The sequence below is a fragment of the Tupaia chinensis genome, unplaced genomic scaffold, assembly GCF_000334495.1.
Source record: "Tupaia chinensis unplaced genomic scaffold, TupChi_1.0 Scaffold144767_1, whole genome shotgun sequence".
NCBI classification, from domain to species: Eukaryota; Metazoa; Chordata; class Mammalia; order Scandentia; family Tupaiidae; genus Tupaia; species Tupaia belangeri.
Genome location: NW_006204627.1, coordinates 335880 through 360027, shown reverse-complemented (window position 1 = coordinate 360027; position 24148 = coordinate 335880). Strand labels below are relative to the sequence as shown.

Genomic DNA, 24148 nt, shown 5'->3' with positions numbered 1-24148 from the left:
TATATATATATTATTTTTGGAGAGTTTTTTGCTATAGGGTGCATACACTCACCAGAAAGACAGAGAGACAGAAAGCAAGAAATCACCCCCACAGGGGGGATGGTCATGCCACAATCCCTTCCCCTCCATTCTCCTCTTGGGATCTTGGGCACACATGCACATGCGCCTGGCATGAGTTTAAGCCACCTGGCCTGGGACTTGAACCACAGTCAACTACATGGGAATCCAACAACATAGCCATTACACCAACTGCTGGTCCTGGAAAGTTACTTTTATTTTAATGGGATTCCTTTTGGCCAGTTGTAAGACTTTCATGAGGGTCTTAAAGAGGAATGGTTTAGTTTATCTGGGTTTCCAAAGCTGTCTCTGCCACTTAATTAGCTGTGTGATCAAGGGCGAGTTAATGCACTTCTCTGAAGCTGTTCCCTCATCTCTAAAGTTTGTTCCTGGTTTTCTGGTATGGTTTCTGTGACAATGCGATTATAGCCAGAGGCACTTTCCACAGCACCAAACAAACAGCACTTATGATTCATGGGTAATTCTCCAGAAGAACTTAATTAGCAGGTACACAGTACGAGACCGAGACCATGACCTCTGTGGAGAGAAGGCAGAGCCTGGCTGCAAAGTTTCCAGCTCAGACTAGTCACTTGCCAGGTCTCTGGGCCAAAGGGGAGCCCCTATTTCACCACGGCAAATATCCCAGGGTGCTGGGCAGGTACTGACTGAGGGACAGCTCTGTCCTGCCCCAGGGTGATGGGCATGCCCTTCCTCACTCTAACTCATGGCAAAGCTCTGCTTTCTGCAGAGGAGACTTGAGACCCCAGGCAGCCAAGGCAGGTCACTCACCTGACGGTCTTAGGACTTTCTCTTTTGCTGGCCTCATCTTGTCTGTCAGGCAAATGGGGTGATCAAATGGACCGCAGAACCTATGGTTTATCCAGTTGTTTTTATTCACGGCAGAAAGCGCATGCACACACGAAGGGGTAGAGGGGGAAACAGCCTGCAAAGGGTCTTGATCACGCTGCAGCCCTCTCCCCTGTAATTCTCCATCCTGTCAAGATCCTGGGCACGTACATGCCAGCCCAGTGGGAAATGAGCAGCACCGGGATTTGAACACCACTGGCCATGTGGGATCCAGCACTCTGCGTGGTTTGAGACCTGGCAGCTTAAAACACATGCCGGGTGTATGTGTGTGCATGCCCAAAATCCCAAGAGGAGGGAGAAATGGAGGCGAAAGGACTGCAGCAGCACGGCTGCACCTGGGAGGTGCTTTCATGCTCTCTTCGTCTTTCTCTCCATCTCTCTCCAGTGAATGCACATACTGTCTGACATTTTTTTTAAAATTCAAATTCAATGCACATCTGCCCTGTGATCTAGTCATTTCATATCTAGGTGTTTATCCAAGAGAAAAAGAAATTTATGTCCACATGAAGACCTATATACAAATATTTATAGTGGTTTTTTTCTTTTTCTTTTTTTTTTGAATTATTTAATTTAATTTATTACTATTATTTTAAAATTTGACCTGAAAGAGATAGAGAGGGAAAGTAAAAAAGCAAGCTGCCAAGTCCAGGACTCAATCCATGGTCAGCCATGTGAGAATCTAGTGCCTCAACCACCACATCACCTGCCAACCCCAGTGGCTTTAACCATAGCTTCAAACTGAACATATGTCTGTCATCAGATAAATGGGTAAACAAATTGTGGTATAACCATGCAATGGAATACTACTCAGCAATGAAAAGGAGTGAACTATTGATACAGGTAGTGACACTAGTGAATCTAAAAATCATTTTGCTAAACAAAAGGAGCCTGACCAAAAAAAGGAAATATATTGTATAGTTTCATTGATTAAAACTTTAGAAAGTGGGAACCAGCAGTCAGCGTAATGGCTATGTCGCTGGACTCCCACGTAGTCGACCGCGGTTCGAGTCCCGGACCCGGTGGCTTAAAACTCACGCTGGGCGCATGTGCGTGCGTGCCCAAGATCCCAAGAGGAGAATGGAGGAGAAGGGATTGCGGCGTGACCATCCCCTCTGGGGGATGATTTCTCGCTTTCTGTCTCAGGGCGCTGAACTCCCATATGGCTGACTGCAGTTCAAGTCCCGAACCTAGCAGCTTGCTTTTTCACTTTCTCTCTCTCTGGTCAAATTAAAAATAAATAAGTAAATAAAATTAAATTAAATAATTCTTTAAAAAAAAAAGAATAGTTGTGTATTGTGCCCCCTGGATCCTCTGGGCCCATGTAGTATTGAAGTTTAACTCCCATGGCTTACTTGAGACCTCAGCTTAAGTTTAGGTTCAGGTAGTTATGACTGCCCGAAGCCAGCCAATGGTCCTCCCAGCTCCCTGTATGCTTGCTAGCAACAGGAGGTCAGCTCTATCCTGTGCTTGGCTCAGGAGGGAATAAATACACCAGGGACATTTATTTGGCAGCTTTCAAACTCTGCGGAGACTGTAAACATGAGCAGAACAGACTCTGGTGGAAACTGGAAGACGGGATGGTAGAGCCTCCTGTCGGTCCCGGGGGAACTTGGAGGCCTCTGCTAGCTTTTCATTTTTCCTTCCTTCCTTCCTTCCTTCTTTCCTCCCTTCCTTCCCTCCTTCCTTCCTTCTTTCCTTCCTTTCTTTTCTTTTTCAGCTTTTCTTTCTCACATGTCTACTGACACCTTCATTTTAACCCAGTTAAGATCTATATTGGATTTCTACAGATCTGTAGAATAATAAATTTGTATCACTTTAAGCCACCAAGTTTGTAGTAATTTGCTACTACAGCAATAGAAAAAAAAAACCTTCAGAGTATAAAGACAGTTATCCAGGACTTTGGGTAGACAAAATTTCCGGAGCAATTCCAGAGAAAATTATTGACGAGACCTCTGAACCCTTGCCATGGTTGCACTGGTAAGACAGACTCCTTGGGGAAAATAGGCATGACCCTGCCGGGCATCTGCCTTCTCATCTCAGCCCTGGAAACAACAGCAGCAACAACAAAAAAGTGCACTTTCTTCCTGGAAACTCGGGTTCTCAGTGGGAATGAGCACAGCTTGTGCAGGAGGGCTTTGAAATGACCTCTGTGCTCTGCCTGCTGTACAAATGCTTCTGCAGAGCTCAGCTGACGTTGGCCAGATTACCACCGTCTCCTTGGTGATGGACGGAAACACATGTGTCCCATAAAACATGGATTTTCTCCCCAGTGACCACCATATAATTTTTTGAAATAATGGAAATGTGTCTTAATTTCTTGAAATATGCTATTTTTACAATAGTTCTTCTTCTTCTTCTCTCTTTTTTTTTTTTTTTTTTTTTTTAAGGATTTTGCCTTAGGGCATGTTCCATCACCAGAGAGGAGACAGACAGACAGATATGGAGATAGGGAAAGTGAGAAATCACCCTCACCCTCTAGGGGATGGCCTCACTGCAATCCCTTCTCCTTCATTCTCTTCTCAGGGTTGTGGGCTTGCCCACACACATGCCCAGCGTGAGTTTCGTGCCACCTGGTCTGGGACTCCAACCACAGTCAGCCACGTGAGAATCCAGCCACCTTAACCACCATGCCACCTACTGGCACTACAATAGTTCTCAATTTACAGAAAACTTGCCAGTATAGAGTTTCCATATCCCCCACACCCAGTGGGCCCTCTTACATTAGTATGGTATATCTGTCATGGTGAATGGCCAGGACTGGGTGTAATTACTAACTAAAGACCATAGTTCATTCAGATTTCTGTAGCCTTTCTGCTCTTGCTGTTCCCAGATACCACATTTTATTTTGTTACCAGGTTTTCTTAGGTTCCTCTTGCCTGTGACAGTTTCTCCAACTTACTTTGAATTTAATGACCTTCACAGATTAAAATATTTCTTCTTTTTAAGTTTGTTTGTTTCTTCCATGAAAAAGATAAAGTGAAAGAAGTATACAGAGTCAGGCACCGGTAATAGGGTCCTTACACCATGATCCATCCCACTTTCAGCTGGTCTTTAGGTGTGCTCATTGCTACTGTCTTTTTTTTTTTTTTTTTGGAGAGGTTTTTGCTATAGGGCATGTGCGTTCCCCAGAAAGACAGAGAGAGACAGAGACAGAAAGTGAGAAATCCCCTCTCAGAGGGATGGCCACGCCGCAATCCCTTCTCCTCCATTCTCCTCTTGGGATCTTGGGCACACATACACACGTGCCTAGTGTTAGTTTAAGCCACTGGGTCCGGGATTCAAACCATTATCGATTACACAGGAGTCCAGTGACGTAGTCATTACGTTATCTGCTGGTCCTGAGTATCATTTCTTTCAGATCCTCTAAGACAACATAGGAAGGAAATTATATGTATGTGTACTAACCTATGTATTTATACTTATTTCTAAATATTTATTATTTTTAAGAGAGATATTTTTGCTATAGAGTGCATGCACTTACCAGAGAGACAGAGAGGCAGAAAGCAAGAAATCACTCCCTATGGGGGATAGTCACACCGCAATCCCTTCTCCATTCTCCTCTTAGGATCTTGGGCACACATGCACACACACCTGGCATGAGTTTTAAGCTGCTGGGTCCAGGACTTGAACCGTGTATGATTATGTGGAAGTCCAGCAATGCAACTATTATGCCCATCTGCTGGTCCCATATTTCTAAATATTTCTATGTGTAGTCATCTGTATCTATATGAAGCTAACATGAATTCTTGCCTAGGTCTCCAACTCTAATTGATTGCCGCGTAGATTACCCTAGCCTTCTCCCTTCACTTATCTTCAACAGTGAGAAATCTGACTCCTGTCATCCCTCATCCACTTACTAATTTTTCAGTCCTAAAGCACCTGTATAGCAGTGCCAGAATTGTTAGCCCATACTCCCCTGGGAAACAACGGGGGTATGTGACTAAACTGTACCGTATAGCTTTGTAGGAAAGTGCCGAACTGTCTCCCAGAGTGGCTGTAGCATTTGCATCCCCACCTGCAATGAATAAGAGTCCCTGTTCCTGCACATCCTTGTCAGCGTTTAGTAAGTATCGGTAGTGTCTTGGATTTTAACCATTCTCATCGGTGTGTAGATAGCTCGTTGTTTTAATTAGGCATTCCCTAATGAGAAATGATGAACACCTCATGTGCTTATTTGCCATTTGTGCATCTTTTGCAGTGGTATGTCTGTTCAGATCTTTTGCTCATTTTGTATTTGGGTTGTTTGTCTTATTTAGTTCTAAGAGTTCTTTGTATATTTTACATACCCGTCTTATCTGATAGCTATTTTGCAAATCTTTTCTTTCAGTCTCTGTCTTTTTTCATTCTATGAAAATTTCTACAGAGAAGAAATTTTAATAAATTCCAACTTACCCATTTTTCTTTCCTAGATTGTCCTCTTGGTTATATATCTAAAATCTCATTGCCAAACTCAGGGCCACAGAGACTCTCTCCTTTTTTCCCTAGAAGTTTTATAGTGCTGTGTTTTATACTTAGGTATGTGGTCTAAGAATATATATTTTAAATTTTGTTAGAGGGTGCATGCCTTCACCAAAAAGAGGTGGGAAAGAAGAAAGCATTCCCTGTGGAGCATGGTAATGCCACAGTCCCTTTTCCTTTCAGGATTTTGGGCATGCCCTCACATGTGCTTGGCATGTTTTATAAGCCACTTGGTCTTACACTCCCAGCTGCACAATAGGCCCTATGAGATGTAGCCATCCTTTTTTTTTTGGAGAGGTTTTTGCTATAGGGCACGTGCACTCGCCAGACAGACAGAGAGAGACAGAGAGACAGAAATCGAGAAATCACCCCTCAGGGGGGATGGCCACGCTGCAATCCCTTCTCCTCCATTCTCCTCTCGGGATCTTGGGCACGCATGCACACACGCGCGGCGTGAGTTTAATTAAGCCACCGGGTCCAGGACTCGAACCACGGTCGACTACGTGGGAATCCAGCAACATAGCCATTTCGCTAACTGCTAGTCCCCGGGATGTAGCCATCCTAACCACCAGGCCACAACCTGGCCCATAATCAGTTTAAAGTGATTAGTCTGTGTCTGGACTGGCTTTCCTGTATGCAGATGTCCAGTTGTCCAGCATCGTTTCCTGTATGCAGATGTCCAGTTGTCCAGCATCGTTCGTTGAAGTCTGTCCTTTCTGCTTTCTGAATTCCCTTTGCTGCTTTGTCAAAGATCAGGGTCTCTTTCTTGGTTCTCTTCTCTGTTCCATTGATCTGTGTCTCTACTCTTTCATCAATACCATGCTGTCTTGATTACTGTAGCTTTATAATTGTCTTGAAGTCTGGTAATGTCGACCCTCTAACTTTATTATTCTTTCTTAGCATTGTGTGGGCTAATCAGGGTCTCTTGCCTTTCATGTCAACTTTAGAATCAATTTGTCAATACCCACGAGACAGCATGCTGTGATTTTTACTGAGATTGTATTGAACTCGTAGACAAAGTTAGAAAGAATTGACATCTTAGCAATGTTAAGTCCTCTAATTCATAAACACTGAATAGCTCTCTCCACTTATCTAGATCTTCTCTGATCTCTTTCATCAGGGTTTTATATCTTTTGCATTTCGATCCTGTCCTATATTGTCAGGTTAGTATTAGACAGGTACTACATTTTATACTACTGTAAATGATGTGATGTTTTAAATTTCAAGTTCTAATCATTCATTGCTAGGAGATAGGAGAGCAGGTGACTTTTGTCTTTTGACTTTATATCCTGTAACTTTGTTATAACTGCATATTAGTTCTAGGAGTTTAGATTTTGTTTTTGTTTTCTTTTTATGGTTGGGTCTTTGGGGTTTTCTACATAGGCAATCATGCCATCTTCAAACAAAGACAGTTTTGTTTCTCCCTTCTCGCGTGTTATTGTACTAGTTAGGACTTCCAGTTTAACGTTCAATAGGCCTGGTGAGAGGAGACATCTTTGCCTTGTTCCCAATCTTAGGGTAAAAGCATGCAGGATAATTGTGACGTTAGCTATAGTTTTGTTTTGTTTTGTATTTTTTCTTCTTGTAGATTTTTTTCAGGTTGATTTTTCACATAGAGAAAATTATTGGGACCTGCTAACCAAACCATGTAGTTAGCTTTAGCTGCCATGGGTAGGGACTCATGACCCATTTAGAAATTATGGGAGCTTGTTCAAGAGCTCCAGAAATTAAGCATTGGAGTCCTGATACAGATCTAGAGCAGCCTAAATATCTCACTGGTGAAAGGGCCCCCTTCACCAAAGGAGAAAGAACAACCTGGCTTTCTTTCTTTCTTTCTTTCTTTCTTTCTTTCTTTCTTTCTTTCTTTCTTTCTTTCTTTCTTTAAGAGAGTTTTTTGCTGTAGGGTGTGTGGCCTGCCAGAGAGACGAGACAGAAAGTGAGAAATCACCTCCCTGGGTGATGGCCATAACACAGTCCCTTCTGCTCCAGTCTCCTCTCAGGATTTTGGGCATGCACACATGTGCCCAGTGTGAGTTTTAGGCCACTGGGTCTGGGACTCGAACTGTGGTTGACTATATGGCAGTCCAGCGATGTAACCATTATGCCATCTGCTGGTCTCATTTCTTTCTGTACTTATTCCATGAACAAGAGAGAGAGACAGAGAGTATTCCCAATAGAGTCTGGACACCACAATCCACCCCAGCTTCAGCCACCCTCAGATCATGGGCACACCTGTGTTCCCTTCAGGGAACACAAACCTGGAACCTTCTCTCATAGGTCACCCTTGCTGCAGAGTGGGATGTTTTGCCACTGCACCACCATCCAGTCCTGTCCCAGCGGGGTTTTAGCCCTCCCTGGGTATGGTGTTTGCAGCTACAAAGGAAGCATGGTTCAGAGGGTACCAGGGAGAGATGGATTTAAGACATGAATACTCTGGATCCCACCCATTTATTCATCCTCCACTCCTGGCAGCCCTTCCCCATGTGCCGCCTACCCTCCCTGTGCTCAGACATAATCACCATCCTCTCAGCACCTGCCTCGTTTTTCTACACCACGCTGATCTTATACAAGATCTGCCTCTTGTGGTGCACCTGTGTTGGATGAAAATTGGCATCTTTCGAGGTCCAGCTCAGATGTTCCCTTTTCTGGGAATCCTTCCCAGTTTTTCTCATCAAAAGTTAGCCTCATTCCACCTGTGCTACCACAGCCCTCTAGCCCCACCTCTCACCCGAGTGCCGCGTACTGCGCCAGTGTATCTGGGCCTTCCTCTCCCACCACCTGCAAAACCCCCATACCGCATCTCCTGTGCTGGCGTGGGGTCTGCTTCACAGGAGGTGTCCACGAATGTTCACTGGTTGAATGAATTAAATTACTGGCCTAATACACATGGCTTTTTTTTTTTTTTTTTATGAGAGAGAGTGGGAAGAGAAGAAAAGTATTTTTGAGTGAGAGAGTCTTGTCATGTCTCTCTCCTTCCTGCCCCAGCCTCCAGTCAGCTAGGACCATGGGTGCACACCACTATGTTTAGTCTGTTCAGGTTGGGCGGGAACCGAACCCAGGCCTGCACGTAGCCCCAGCCTCTAGTTTGCACCACCGCAGCCAGTCATAGATGGACTTCCACTTTTAGAAACTCTGTCCATTCTTCTTTCCATGTTTGATTTCCCCCCGGTATTTTTGTCTTTTTTACTTTTTTAGAATTATTTCATTTTATTTATTATTCTTCTTCAATTTGACCAGAGAGAGAGAGAGAGGGAGAGAGAGAAAGCAAACTGCCAGGATTAGGACTTGAACCGTGGCCAGCCATGTGGGAGTCCAGCACCTCAGCCATCATGCCACCTGCTGGCCCCTCCGCTGGTATTCTTTGAATCCCTTGACATATTCTGGAGTATAAGAGGTGCCTGTAGATATTCTGTTCCTTGTGGGAAATCATCCATTGCAGACCTGCTGTGTCCACCCATCGGCATATAATCTTGTTTTTCCCGTGTGTCAGTTAGGGAGTGCAGGCTCCAAGTGCCCAGAAACGCCGTATCTATTGACTTAAACAATAAGGGAATTAATTTTATCTCGTATAACAAGATACGTGGAGCTGGAGTGGCTCTGGGGGCGTCCAGCTCTGCAGCATCAGCAAGAACCCCTTTCTTTCCAGCTTTCTTTTCTGCCAACTTCAGCATATTAAACTTCTTCCTCAGGCCAGCCCACCCCATGGCTACCAAGTGGCTACATCCAATCTAGCATCACATCTTGATATGATAATGCTTAGCTGGAGAAAGACACTTCTCCTCTTTGGGCCTCTTTAAAAATGGAGGAAACCTATTGCTAAAAGCACCTAGAAATTTCCTCTCACAGTTGATGGATTGGAATTGTCACATGACCAGGCTTCAGCCAATCATTGCTACAAGAACCGTGAAACTGATTAGTTGAAACCAGTTGGACTCTCACTTTGAGGCATAGGAGGGAGGGGGTACACTGGAAGGAAAGGCGGGTTCCTGTAGCAAAGAAAAAGTAAATATTGGCAAGAAGAGCAGCCATGTCAGCTCCACCCCCACTTTAGAGATAATTGTCCCATCCTGCCTTTCAGGGAGGTTAATCACTTCCACAAAGTCCCACGGCTGATAAAAATAGAAGTAGGATTCAAATCCAGTTCTCAGACTCCTAAGCCCAGGTACTTTGTTCCTCACGGCAGGGCCCGGAGCCACACTGTGTCTTCTGGAAAATGAAAGTCCCCTCTCGGTGGCGAGGACTTTGGGAGTCAGGCGAACTCCCTGTTTTCCCAGGCCCGACCTTCAGCTGGGCATTTAATCTGTTGATTAAGTTATGACTAATGGCGCTGCGAGACACCGAGGGCTGCACACTCAGACCTAGTTTTAGATTGTTAGAGAAGGTTCAGGGGATAAACATCATATTCATATTCTGTGCTGAGAAAATTCAATTGCAGCTCTTTCTCTTTCAGAGCGCAGGGATTGGCAAGAGGCTTCTGCTGGGTCCTGCTTTGGTTTAATAGAAATGAAACCTCCAAAGCAGGCGGGCTGTTTTGGGAAAGTGGCCACTAATGGGGCCTCATGGGGCGGGGGCCAGGCCTGAACCGGGCAGTTTGCATATTCACTTTTACAAACAGCTGGCTCAGAGTCAGCAGTTAATGGAATGGGAATGATGTTCCTGTACCAAATCGTTTCCTGAAAAAAACATTTTCAATTGCAAACATATCTCAGCCTTTCGACTAGGGTTTGTTATGTCTCTACGAGTGAATTAAAGAGGCAGGGAAGAGGGGAGTGTTTCTGACTGGGGATGTTTTATCTGAAACATTTTTAACAATGATCTACACATAGAAAGAGACCCTGCGCGGGCCTACCTTTCAGTTCCCAGCTGTAGCTGTTGCATTCCCAGTCGCACTTCGGGGATGTCGAAACAACTCTGTGTTTACAAATTGGCCCTGGCTACACAATGGACTGGGGGCAGTTATGACTTCTCTTTCCTTACAAAATAGAAGCTGGCAATGCTGTCCCAGAAGCGGGCACACATGTGTACAAGCACACACACACACACACACACACACGCAATTTGGGCTGAAGTGTAAGTGCATTTTTTTCTGAGGACAACATGAAATCCTTTGCATCCCAAACACTGACAAATTCTGCTCCAATTCATAGCCCGTGCATCTGAAGGGTGGCCCTAATAGTTCTATTTATTCAGCGTCTATTTTGTGAGTGCTCACTATGCTTTGGGTATTGTTTTAGGTCATGGTCATAGCAGCATATATTTCCATAAAACCCAGAGGTACTGGAAGTACTCTTCAAAGTACTTTCTGTACATTGCCCCATTTCATTATTTAAGAGCTAGCTTCTTTAAGGGCACACATGTGTACAAGCACACACACACACACACACACACACGCAATTTGGGCTGAAGTGTAAGTGCATTTTTTTCTGAGGACAACATGAAATCCTTTGCATCCCAAACACTGACAAATTCTGCTCCAATTCATAGCCCGTGCATCTGAAGGGTGGCCCTAATAGTTCTATTTATTCAGCGTCTATTTTGTGAGTGCTCACTATGCTTTGGGTATTGTTTTAGGTCATGGTCATAGCAGCATATATTTCCATAAAACCCAGAGGTACTGGAAGTACTCTTCAAAGTACTTTCTGTACATTGCCCCATTTCATCTTCTTACTCACCCTAGGAGGCAGGCAATGTTGTTATCACTCCTATTTTGCAGGTGAGGAAGTGGAAACATAATAGATTGAACTTGCCCAAGATCACAAAGTAAGCGGTAGATCCTGAGTACAGGCAGTCTGGCCCCTAACCATTGTACCATCTGGCCTCTTTGGGGATCTTATAGTGAATAAATATCAAACCTCGTCAGTGGGGAAGACAGTAAAAGCATGTAAATGATTTCAGATCATGAAGAGAGAAAACAAAACATGGAGCCAGACAGTGGTGCAGCAGTAACACACTGGATCCACTTGGGAACAAGGTCCCTGGTTCATGTCCTGGCACCTCCCCATGGTGACGGCTGGGGCTGGACTGCAGCATGAAAACCCTGTTGGGAGCCTGCCTGTCTCTCTCTGTTTTTCTCTCTCTCTCCCTCTCTCTCTCTCAATGAAGAAAGAAATAAAAAGAAACATGAGGGAGGCAGGGGTCTAACTGAAGGATATTTTAAGATCATAGTGAGGATTTGGGGTTCTGTGAGGGAACCCACAAGGAAAAGAACATTCGATCCTACTTCTACTGTTACAGAACATTCTGGTTGCACTGTGGGGAGTAGGGGGTGGGCGATGCGAGAGAAAGCAATACCCTGGATAGAAGTTGTGCTGTCGGTGCTGGAGTGATGGCAGCTGGAACCAGGAGGCTGCGGGGGAGAGGGTGAGACATGGTGGAACCAGGGCCTGGTTTAGAGGTGGAGCCCACAAAACCTGCCGATGTAGTAAATGCAAAAGGTGAGGGAAAAGAATAATTTAAGGATGATTCATCTGATTTGGCTTGAGTCACTGTGCAAACAGTGGTGCCATCTACTGAGGAGGAAGAGAATAGGGAGGAGCAGGTTTGTTTCCACGTTGTCCCGTGGCGAGGGCGTTGACAATCACAAGTTCTGTGGTGGATGCCCAAGCTCTCCATTCGCTGACCTACGAGGAGATGTGGAGTGAGCAGTTAGCCTGATAAGCCTGGAGCTCAGCATCAGGCGTGGGCTGGAGACTGACCGTGATCTTCACCAGCATTCAGATACGTGGACATACCTGGGACCCCACCCAGTCACCTGAACTTCTGGAAATGTTCTCCAGTGGTCTGTCTGGTGCTGGAAATGTGGTTGGTGCAATTAAGAAACTGGATTTTTTTTTAAAGATTTTTGTCATAAGATGCATGCGCTCACGGGAGAAAAGAGAGACAGAGGGCCAGTGAGAGGGAAAGTGAGAAATCACGCCCTCACGGGATGGCCACACTGCAATCCCGTCTCCTCCATTCTCCTGGGATTTTGGGCATGCATGCACATGTGCCCCACATGAGTTTCAAGTTCCCAGGTCCAGGACTCTAACCATGGTCAGCCATGCGAGAGTCCAGTGCCTTGACCACTATGCCACCTTTTGGCCCCCAGGAACTAAATTTTTAACTTACTGAAGTTCACATAGCTCTCGTGGCTATTGGCAACTATATTAGATAGCACAGACTGAGGCAGAGAATCCCTCATTGAGAAAAGATCCACACAGGAACAAGTGTCTTCATTGGCCAGTAAACTCAGTCTTGCTTCCACAGTTAAAGCATGACTTTATTGGGACCAGCAGATGGCGTAATGGCTAAGTCGCTGGACTCCCATGTAGTCAAACACAGTTTGAGGCCCAGACCTTGTGGCTTAACCTCACACCAGGCTCATGTGGGTGTGTGCTCAAGATCCCAAGAGGAGAATGGAGGAGAAGAGACTGCGGTGTGGCCATCCCCCCAGGTGGTGATTTCTCACTTTCTGCCTCTCTGTCTCTGTCTTTCTGGCAAGCACACATATTCCCACTGCCTGCTGCATGCATAGCATTGCTTTAGGTGAGTAATGAAAATTGTGCTTCTTTGTAATAAACAGACTGGCAAAGAAAGCAAACTGCTCGTGCCAGGGGAGATGCTGGAAGACATGATAGAAATCTGAGGAAGCAGTTGTCCTTAGCTACAAAACGAATACAATCCTATACTTACAGAATCATTTAAGACTCAAAGGCGTCACTTAGATTTTCTGTTACGTTCTACGCCATGGTAGGTGTCTGAATGTGGACACTCAAGACAGTGACCTGGCGATACCTCGTGAATGTCAAGGGTTCACTGCCAAGGGACTGAATACCAGCTTCGTGATGCGCGTTGTGTCCCTTTAAGATAGCATGCGTTTCGCTCCCTTTGTCCAGCGATCTCATTCCTTGTCCAACTGCAGTTATTGGGGCGTTTGCTGACGTGAAAGAACTCTTTGTGAGGGGCCGCCTTGTGCTTAGGAGTTCTTGCAAGTCTATGCTGGCCGTCAGTGAGGCCAGAGTCAATAAAGAAACAAATAAAATGAAAATAAATAAAATAGAAAGATGGGACATTGGTTTTATTACGGTTGATTGTAGCTGCTGTATTAGCTCTTAAAGAACTTCTTGGTTATTGGGCACCTACTGTGTACCAGATGGGGAAAATGGTCTTCCTGTGCTTAACTGGTGAAAAGTAAGAGGATTTAAGTCACTGCTTTTATAACAGAAGGGGTAACCCAAGGTCAGCGTTCGCCAAGTTTCTATCACACAACTGGTTTTGTGGTAGTTTTTTGTTTTCGTTTTTGTTGTTGTTTTAAGTTTATTTCTTCCATGAGAGAGGGAGACAGCAAAACAGACACCTCTGACAGGGTCTTCACGCCATGATCGACCCTAGACTGACCCAGATCACAGCACAGAAGCATACTCTGCACACCCAGGACGTCCCAGGTCATGATTCCCACATGGCCCAGCTGTACCACTGCCTGGCCCCGGGAGTTTTTCTTACAATGCAGGTACCGAGGAGGCTGGGCAGCTGGAGGACAGCAGGCAGGTCATCTTTAGAGGTCACTGACCGCTTTTCATTTTTCTTAAGGAAGTCTAATTGTGAATTTCTAGGATTTGGAAACTATAAAATAACTTCCCGTCCAGTCAAACTCTTTATTTTTAGCAGAGGAAACAGGCCTAGAGAGGTGAGATGCCTGCCCCCAGCTCCCCCAAATCACAGAGCTAGAGGAATAAGACGAAAGTCTAGGAAAGAGGCCAGAACTAGACCTTTCTGAATGGTGACTGGGTCGGGTGAGAGAGGGAAGTGGGTTACCAGAAAAGTACCTCAGGAAAGCCAGACAGAAAAGCAGTCAGAAGATGGCTGAACGGAGGGTAGAAAGGCTTACAGTACACACAGTCTTCAATCGCGACTCGGTCATCCAGTCATCAACCTTTACTGGGCACTGGCTGTGTACCAGACAGTAAGCCTTAAAGGAGCAGCAAGCAGGACACAGGAAGCAGAGACTAAAGAAGGAAGTCCAGGCCCACCTCCCTTGTGTGTGCTCTGAAATCTTATCTGAGAGGGTCAGATTTCTGTACTGTCACAACCTCCCTACTTCTCTAAGGAAGCAAGTGAGGTTGGAAGAGGTGAGATTAAAGGGACAATTAGGTCCTTGCAGCAAAGAGCGACCACAAATCACTCAGGCTGAGTAAGAGTTGCAATCTAACCTCGAAGGGTTTGTTCTCAATATCAATATTGAACAGGTTTGGTCCAGACATGCAGCCTTCCATCATCGGTGAGCTGAAATGTGACCTGGCTCTTCCTTCTTTTTCAGTGTCAGAGCTTCAGGAAGAGGGGATGAACGCCATCAACCTGCCCCTCAGCCCAATTCCCTTCGAGCTGGACCCCGAGGACACAATGCTGGGTAAGGCTGCCCCTTGCCTCCGTGGAGTCCCTCATTACCTTCTGTGTAACCACCTCCACTGAATTCCTTTTCTCTTTAAAGAGGAGAATGAAGTGCGAACGATGGTGGATCCGAACTCACGCAGCGACCCCAAACTTCAAGAACTGATGAAGGTAAGAGAGAGTGAGGAGGGGCTCAGGTGCCTCACACACTCAGCAGTCATCACTGGACCTTTTTGGACTACTAAACAGTAGTCTAGTCACCTAGCAGACCGCCAGTCTAGTAGATGAATGTCTAAAGTATAACTGGAGGTTTAAGAGTGGCCCTTGACATGTGCCCAGTGAAGGGTGTTGGTCATAAGCACCAGAATATTCAGGACAAATAAGCTCACATTGGCCCCAATCATAGAGTGCTTTTCTTGAGGACCCTCAAAAGCACCCTGTGAAGTAGCAGTTAGCATCATCACCATTGTCCAGACGTGCAACCTGAGTCTCAGGAAAGCCAGGTGTCTGTTTTTGGTCATAGCTGAGTGAAGGAGCGATGGAACTCAGATAGAAACAAATGAAAGCCGGTCAGTGGCATAGAGGTGAAGGCACTGGATCTCACACGGTCAACCTCATGGTTTTAGTCCTGGACCTGGTGACTCGAAAAACATTCCAGGCATGTGTACGTGTGTGTGCCCAAAATCCCAAGAGGAGACTGGGGGAGGAGGGAGTGTGGCATGGCCATCACTCCTGCAAGTTCTTTTCTCACTTTCTCTCTCTGTTTCTCTCTCTGGTGAACGCACGCTCCCTTCACCAAAACAAAACAAAAAACACAAAAACAAATGTGGTTAAGTGAAATATTGTGCATGTGTCTGGCCCTGTGGTCGGCATGTAATAGCCCCCCTAGAACTGTTCATTTTTCTCCCTTCTTACTAAACAAAACAAACCCAAACCAAAAAAAAAGGAAAAAAATAGACATGACAATATACAAGTTTCAGTTACTTACCTAAAAAATGGAATTGATGATGCGTGCCTCTCAAGGTGTTGTGTGAACTCACTAGTGAGATGTCACATGCAATGCCGTCACGCAGTGCCAGCCAGTGTAGGCTTCTAGTAGGGACTCTGCAGTGCCCATTGGGTGAGCTAGGTAACGGTCCCATTCCTGTCTCCACCTCAGCTCTGCGGCCTCAGGCAGATCTGTTCACTTCCATGCTGAGTAGTCCTCATGAACAAGGGGGTGACAGTAACTCAGTCACCAAATGTCATGATGGGAGAGTGCTCTACGTACTAGAAAGATCTGCTTTTTATCATATATTTGGCCTTTGCCAAAAGTAATTCATTTCCGTACCTGACTTGAGAGCAATTTTTGTCCTTAGTCTTAGAGATAGGGAACCAAAGGCTCAAGAAGATAACTAACTCACCTTAGATTCTTGGATCACAGGGTGCACGTGCACACACACACACACACACACACACACACACACCACGAGGTCCATAGCTGACAGAACAATACATACACACAGGTCCACAGAGGAGCACGTACACATGCATACACACACACACACACACACACACACAGCTTTATATTGGACAGAGCATGCGCAAGTCCATAGGTGACAAAGGAGCACACCCACACAGACACATATACACAGATCCATAGCTGACAGAGCAGCACACACGCAAGTCCATAGATGACAGAAGAGCACACGCACATACATACATATATGCACACACACAGGTCTATAGATGACAAAGAAGCATGCATATACACGTGTCCATAGATGACAGCAGTTCATAACCAGCTAGTGAGCAGAGCTGTGGTTTCAATCACCCGTTTGTGTAACTCTGAAACCCAAACCCTTGCCTGCTACACAGCCACACACTGTGAGTGAATGTTGCTTGCCACCAGGGGGATGAATGGTAAGGGCCAGAGAGAGTAGCAGGGCCTCGACGGGCTTCCACCTGAAACTTGAAGGGCCACTGGAACTCCCAGTCCCAGCTGCAGTCCACACGCTAGGGCATGTGGGTAGTTCTGCTGCTTTACAATCTAGAGTTCATTTAGATTCTAGTGGTCCAGGATGAGAAAGCCAGCCTGTAAGACTGGTCTCTTATTCTCGCTCTCTTTCTCTCACCCTGTAGGTATTAATTGACTGGATTAATGATGTGTTGGTTGGAGAAAGGATCATTGTGAAAGACCTGGCTGAAGATCTGTATGACGGACAAGTCCTGCAGAAGCTTTTTGGTAGGAGAGTTGAATGTTGCAGTGATGTCATTACTCTACAGGTGGAGAGGTCATTTATCCCTAGCTAGAATGCTCTGTCCTCGGCCCACAGCAGCCTACTGGAAAAGGACTGTGGATGGGTGGGTAGAGGAGAGCAGGTCTGTGAAGGCTTCAGATTCCTCTTGGGATCCGTTTTGCATGAATGAATTGCAAAGGGAGTCTTGATGACCAGATGAGTCCTCACGCATTAACAGTCGAGGCCATCAGCTAGGAAGATGAAAAGACCCCCCCCAGAGAGTGAAAAACATGCCTCACTCTCTCCAGGAAGTTGCGCACTGTGGTCTCTGGGGGTATATGTATGTGTGGATACAAGTACACCTCTTTAGACCTCTGTCACCTATGGACGTGGTGTGTGTGTTCCTCTCTGATCTATAGACCTGCAAGCTTGTGTGTTCCTATCATCTCTGGACAAATGTGTGTGTGTGTGTGTGTGTGTGTGTGTGTGTGTGTGTGTGTGTGATCTGTGGCCCTGTGTATGTTTCTCTGTGATCTATGGATGTATGTGTGTTTCTCTGTCCTTTATGAACATATGTGTATATGTTCTACTGTCATCCAGGGACATGTGTGTGTGTGTTCTCTGTCATCTTGGGGCCTGTGTGTGTGTTCCTCTGTCATCTAGGGATGTGTGCATGTGTGTGTGTTGTGTTTTTATCCCAGGTCTGTGAGCTATGTGTATATGTCCCTCTCTAGGGTGGATACTCATGTGTGTTTATGCCATCAAACCTGTGTGTGTGTGTGTGTGTGTGTGTGTGTGTGTGTGTGTGTGTGTTGCCTCCAGGAAGGTGAGCATATATCTCTACTTTGTTTCACAGCTGTTCAAGTGAAAAGATAAGGCCAAGGAGAGGGCTAGGAGAATCCAGGGGGTGATCGTAATGTTAAAAGGACAAATTCTTTTGAATGCAGTTGGGTCTTCCCTCACTATTTCTGGCTTATCTCTGGCCTAACCCTCCAATTCATAGCTTCCCGCTAGGTATCTCTGCAGGTGCCTCTTAACTGAATTATCCACTTTCTTAAAGACATTTCTTCCCCTCCTTGCCACCTGGTCCCATGCATCCAGAGTCACCAAGGCCCGTTTCTTCTTGCTCAAAAATCTTTCTAAATCCAACCTCTCCCTGTTAGGTCTGCTCACCTGAACTGTTAAAAAACTTCAAATGCACTTACTTCCAAGGACTTTCAAAGTCTTTGCCTCATATCTCACATCCTCCAACCTTTTTTTTCCCTACACAAAGAACAGAGGAAGCTTTTTAAACCCCAGGTATGATCCTGCCTGTACTTACTTATGACTCTTAGTGGCTCTCTCCCACCAGACCAATTCTAGACCCCCTAGGACAATATTCCAAACATTCCCTTCCCTGACCCCAGCTGCCTTTTCAGCTCACCTCTGATCACTCCCGCACACGCGGCTCTCCAATGTGGTGAAGCCTGTAAAGTGCTTAGAATAGTGCCTTACAGTGCCAGCAAAAGTCTGTCCTCATTGCTGGTTTTCCCATTTTTATGTACATCATTGCTACATTAATATATGTGCCGTGCATATTAACACCCCTGTTCGTCAGCCCATGTTCCTCCTTCTGCCTCTAAGGCCTTTCCTCCATCAACCAGGGCAAACCACTGCTCGTGCTTCCAGTCTCCAGAATCAACCAGATGTGCTCCTTCTTTACAATACAGTCACATCTGGAAGAGATCAAGTGCTATGCTCCCCTCCTCTCTGTCTGTATCTGAGTGAATACACACATGTGTTCATGTGAGTTTACATGTGTATACATACATGCCTTATTATAAGACTTTTCACATAGCTTGTAGCTGTGTATGTAAATGTGTACAGGCTTCTCGAGCAAGAATCGTGTCTTACTAATCTATCCAGGCTTCTCCAGCACGATCAGGTTCTCTACCACAAGTGGCCTAGCACTTAATCAATATATTTTGAATGAATATGAATGATTGGCTGATATAAAACCTAGTAATTTCTAGGAAGCGCTACTGATTTGGTCCTCAGATATCAATATTAATGAGTGTTAATATTTGAAGGCTGGCAAACTCCAACTGAACACAGAGAGGAAATGAGAAAGCTTTGGCACACGTGCACGGGGGGAAGCCAGCAGCCTCGCTGAGTGTCTCTCCAGTGACTATGGCTTTGAACTCCTCCAGCAGATTTCCAAACAGGATCTGAAACTGCCTCAAAATGTGTTATGCTAGGCTTCTAAAGCAACAATGGAACGTGGCCAGAGTAACGGCTCATGGTCATGGATTGATCTTGCCTCCAAGAGTGGTTTCAAAGCTGTCCGGCAACACCTCTGTGCAGCCTCAATTAGGCGTCGCCTGTAGTCAGGTTAGATCATTTCAGATCTCAGCCTTCATGTTGAAAAGGTGATTTACTGCAAAGGTGATAACTTCTTTTGTAACTTTCAGTTCAGACCCTACATGGGTCGAAAGCTAGATATGTATATTCAAAACCTAAAAACAGGAAACCTGAAGGGAGATACCAGTTTGCAGTTTAAAAAAAAAAAAAAAATGCTCATCAGTGCTATGAGTGTCACTGCCAGGGAAGCATCCGATGCCGGCCTCGCTGGCCTCTTCATGATGCCCACCTCATCCCCTTATGGGACAGCTCCACCCCTTTCCACACCTTGGAACAAGAGCGTCCCAGCCCCAAAATGAGGAAGTTCCTCTCTACTCCTCACTAGAGTCACCATGTTTCTTATACCAGGACTGCCTACTTCAGGGAGATCGATGGAGATGATGTCTGTAGCTCCCCTGGCATATCCTCTTACCAGGCATTGTACCACCAAAAAAGCCCAGCATTGCCCAAAGTTGGGACCCCTTTGCCAGCATGGCAGTTACATGACCGTGTCCATTGTCACCTCTTTATATTTGCAAACCCAACACCTGGACGGTAGACATGACCAAATGAGAGGCAGGAGCTAAGCGATTCCAGGAAAACGCCTGCACAGCGCAGTTGTCGTTTCATTTGAACACCAGCCGCTGCCTATTGCTTACTGAGGCTTCCTGACGGGGACAGCTGCATGAGTTTTCTGATGGTATGTTTTACTGGATTGATCCTTGTCGTTGAACATGTATGTGCATGCACTAGGAGCAGAAAAGGCCTGTTTACAGGGAGGAGAGCCATCAGTGACGGGGTTCTTTCTTCTGGTTTTCACAGTATGACTGAATAGGGGATCTTCTTCAGAACCTTCTATCGAGGGTCCCTTGGGCATAACAGCCTACAGGAAGGTTGTTTTGTTTTGTGGGGGTGGGGATGGTTTTCCTTTTTGTAATATACTTTAAAGGATGAACCTTACACTGCTCTTAGTCTACTTGCACAACATCCACTAAGCAAAAGTGATTTGGTTTTCTACATACTAAGTGCCGAGTTCAGGGACACAAAACTAAATGTCACAGGTACCTCACAACTGGTAGCATGGTGGGCTGCGAGAGATCAAGTAGGCGTTTGGGAAAGGCTTCCTGAAGGAAAGTACAGAGTTTCAACCAGATGATGAAGGAGAAGCATTCCAGCCGGCACAACCAAAGCGGTCCTAGCACCACAGGCTAGGAAGCCTGCTGTTTGGGGAGTTAGTGCAGGACAATGTTGTAGAGGCCAGGAGCAGGCGGGTGGGCAGTCACCAGGGCTGCTTGACTGGGATGTGCCGTTCTGAGACCCAGCTCCCAGATCTGGGTTTCGAACACACCTTCCTGTAATGGGAGCCAAGGCTTCTGGGTGAAATTGGCTAATTCCAGGACAGAGATGAACCTGGGATATATTGTGCAAAACAGAAATGCTAAGGGAAAAAAAATGGGTCTACACATTGAAGGTTTCCGAGACCAACCTGAAAGAACTCCTGATGGCTAAAACTGGAATTGAGTGCTGAAAAGAGAAAGAAAGAGAAGGAGTGAAGAAGGGAGAGAAAAACAGAAGAACAATAATTTGGATTATAACCCAAAGTCTAAAGACAATATTTTTTTTCAATTGATACTGATATAAATAAATAACTGAATAAATAAATAAATGGTATTAAAAATATAGAAGAATTCTGGATTCTTCTATGACTCCTGAGAACTAGTGATTTAAGGAAAAAAAGAGAAATGAAGATTTTCTACTGAAAATGGAGCCTCCAGCCCGCAAACTCGAGTGGAGAGGCAAGGGCAGGCCTTTAGAAGAAGACTCCTCCATGGCTCCTGAGAACTAGTGATTTCGCACAGCACGTGTGCATACCACATGATCTTATTTTTTGCCTTTTTTTAAAAAAAATTTTTTGGTGGTTTTTAATTTTTTTTCTCTGTTTTTTTTTCCCCTGTTCTCTCTCTGTTTCCTTTTCTTTTTCTTTTATCTCGTCACTCTACTCCTCAATCTCCATTCACTGTGCTTCTAGACGGATCTAATGGAACCATAGCCAAACATCCAAATACTATTAGGGTTAACATATTGCTCAATATCCAGTGAATCTGCTGCATGAAGGGATAAAAACAGACTGGCAAAGAGATTCCAGGTCACTTCCTTCTGCACGCTCCTGAACGCTTAGATTGAACTTCAAGACTTACAGAGAAACACACCATCCATCAAATGACTAGAAATTACCACAGGGCCACAAGAAATAAGGGAAAGCAAGAAAATACTTCTCCAAGGGAAAAGAATAACTCCTCTTCATCCACAGGCAGTTCAGTGAAAATCATGGACACGTCTGATAAAAAATTTAGAATATTCATAATGACGAAGCTAACAGAGATGGAAGAGAAGAGAGACAATGAACTGCAGAAGAGGCAGGAGAAAGGAGCTGATGAGTTCCAAGAGGTGAGGAAATGCTTGTAAGATCTAAAAGAGGAATTACACACTTTTAAAAAGAATCAAATGGACCTGTTAGAGATGAAGGCTATAATACAGGAAGTCAAAATCTCCCTTGAAAGTATTAAAAGCAGATTAGATCATACAGAAAATAGAATCACAGGCGTAGAAGAGAAAATTGCTGGCCTAGAAAAATCCACCACAAAGACTGAGAAAATTGCCCCCAAAAATGACAGTAATATATGAGGAATACTAGATACCATCAAACTTCCAAACATCCATATAATTGGTATCCCAGAAGATGAAGAGAGACTCATAAGGGCATTGATAATCTATTTCATGAAATCTTGCAAGAAAACTTTCCAAACCTAGAGAGGCATCCAAAGATCCAGGCCCAAGAAATGCAAAGGACTCCAAATAAAATCAACCCAAGAAGATCTTCTCCAAGACACATTATAGCCAGACTGACCAAAATCACAGACAAAGACAAGATACCAAGATTGGCAAGAGAGAAATGGCAAGTTACCTACAAAGATTATCTCATCAGGTTAACACCAGACCTCTCATTGGAAACAATGTGAGTGAGGAAAGAATGGGAAAATATATTCAAAGTGTAAAGGGAAAAGCAATCTCAACCAAAAATATTATACCTGACAAGATCATCCTTCAGATGGGAAGAAAAGACAAGAACATTCTCAGATAATCAAAACCTGAAAGAATTTACCAACACCAGACCACATCTCCAAGAAGTTCTGAAGGGAGTGCTATACCAGGAAAATTAAATACAGACACACAGAAATAAGAGTTCAAAAACTAAGAAAATGGCCAATTTAATTATAGGAACAAGTCTGGAGTTGAATATTATATCCCAGAATTTAATCGGGAAGATCGAACCACAATAGAAGATAGATTAAGTACAAGAGACTGAACTGGTGAAATAGCATTTCATGACTTTTGACTAAAACATTGCTGATTTTCTTCTAGGCTTTGTTTTCCTATTTTAAGGATTTTTGTCCTGTCTTGAGTTGTCAATAGATTCATGTACCTATTATTTGAATAGAATCCTAACCTGTTTCCTGGCTTTAAGTCAGAAATAGGGGTTAAAATATATATGAAACTAGAAATGGAAAATTATTGCCAATAACATGCATGATTAAGCCTCTATACAGTATATTCTGGATGGGAAATTACATTCTGCATTCTGTGATGATGCTTAGGGAATGAATGTAAATTAATTCATTTAAAAAAGTTTCAGAAAAAAAATCTCATGGAAATACATGTAATGGGAAAACTATGTATGAATTTCAAAAAGTTTTTGTACCAAAATAAATTTATACTTTAATTGTAAAAATTTAAAAAAATAGAAGAATTCTTACAGAAGAATTCAAAATATTTTATGTAGCTACAACCCCTTTAAGGAGGTAGAAGTTAAGTTCTCAACCTCTGAGTATGCTGAATTTAGTGACTGGCTTCTAATCATTAGGGTTTGGAAGTGTGGGGGTGTCAGGGGAAGGGTGTGATGACAGAACACTTCGCCTCTGTGATCTCCCTCCCCCAAAACCTATAATTCCAGTCTACCCAGGAGAAAAACATAGGAAAAAAAAAAAAAAACAGCATTCCTCAAAACTGTCAAAATCATGAAAAAACAGGGATAAGGAGACATAAGGAATAGATATGATATCCTGGCCAGTTTCCTGGAACAAAATAAGTACATTAGAAAAAAAAACAGTGAACCCTGAATACAAAATGGAGCTCAGGGAACAGATAGATACCAGAGTCATCCGTGATCAACTGAGACACACACTGCAGCAATGTAAGACAGTAACAGTAGGGGAAACGGCTCAGGGGGTGCAAGACCTGTCTGTGCTATCTTTGCAACTTTCCTTTAAATCTGAAAAACCTTCTAAGATGGAGAGTTTATTTAAAATGAAGAAGATGAGGCTCACATTACAGAGGAGTTTAGACTAAGTTTTGATCACAGTGATTGGATAGGTAACTAGAGGTGTCTTATGAGCAAAGCCACATGGCCGAAAATGGGGTTTTAGGAAGATGCTATGGGACAGTAGGAGAGTGCTCAGAGACAGTCGAGGAATCTCCAGCAAGGTGTTTTCACATCTCCTTCTCTCCTCATGAAATAATGATGCTACCGAATTGGAGGAGCGGCAGTCGGATGGGGCAAGGCTCTAAAAGGGCCTCCTGACACAGCTAGAGTAAACTACATGAAGGATCTTGAGTGGGGGTAACTCCATGAACTCCAAGAGATGCAGCATCTTAAAGGCTTGATCATATTGGCTTTGAGGGTCGCTTCTCCATGCTCAAAAGTATCAGCTGAGGTAGCAGCTATGCTATAATTGAAGCAGGAA

The 24148-nt window shown here is 44.5% G+C and overlaps 1 protein-coding gene across 1 annotated transcript in view; it reads left to right on the top strand.

The window, feature by feature from the left end:
• The window catches only part of PARVA (parvin alpha), a 170788-nt gene that overhangs the window by 107152 nt on the left and 39488 nt on the right, over positions 1-24148 (top strand). Inside the window, 3 exon segments of the mRNA XM_006167423.3 lie at positions 14678-14767; positions 14849-14919; positions 16870-16972. Of these exon segments, the coding sequence (XP_006167485.2) occupies positions 14678-14767; positions 14849-14919; positions 16870-16972 (264 nt within the window).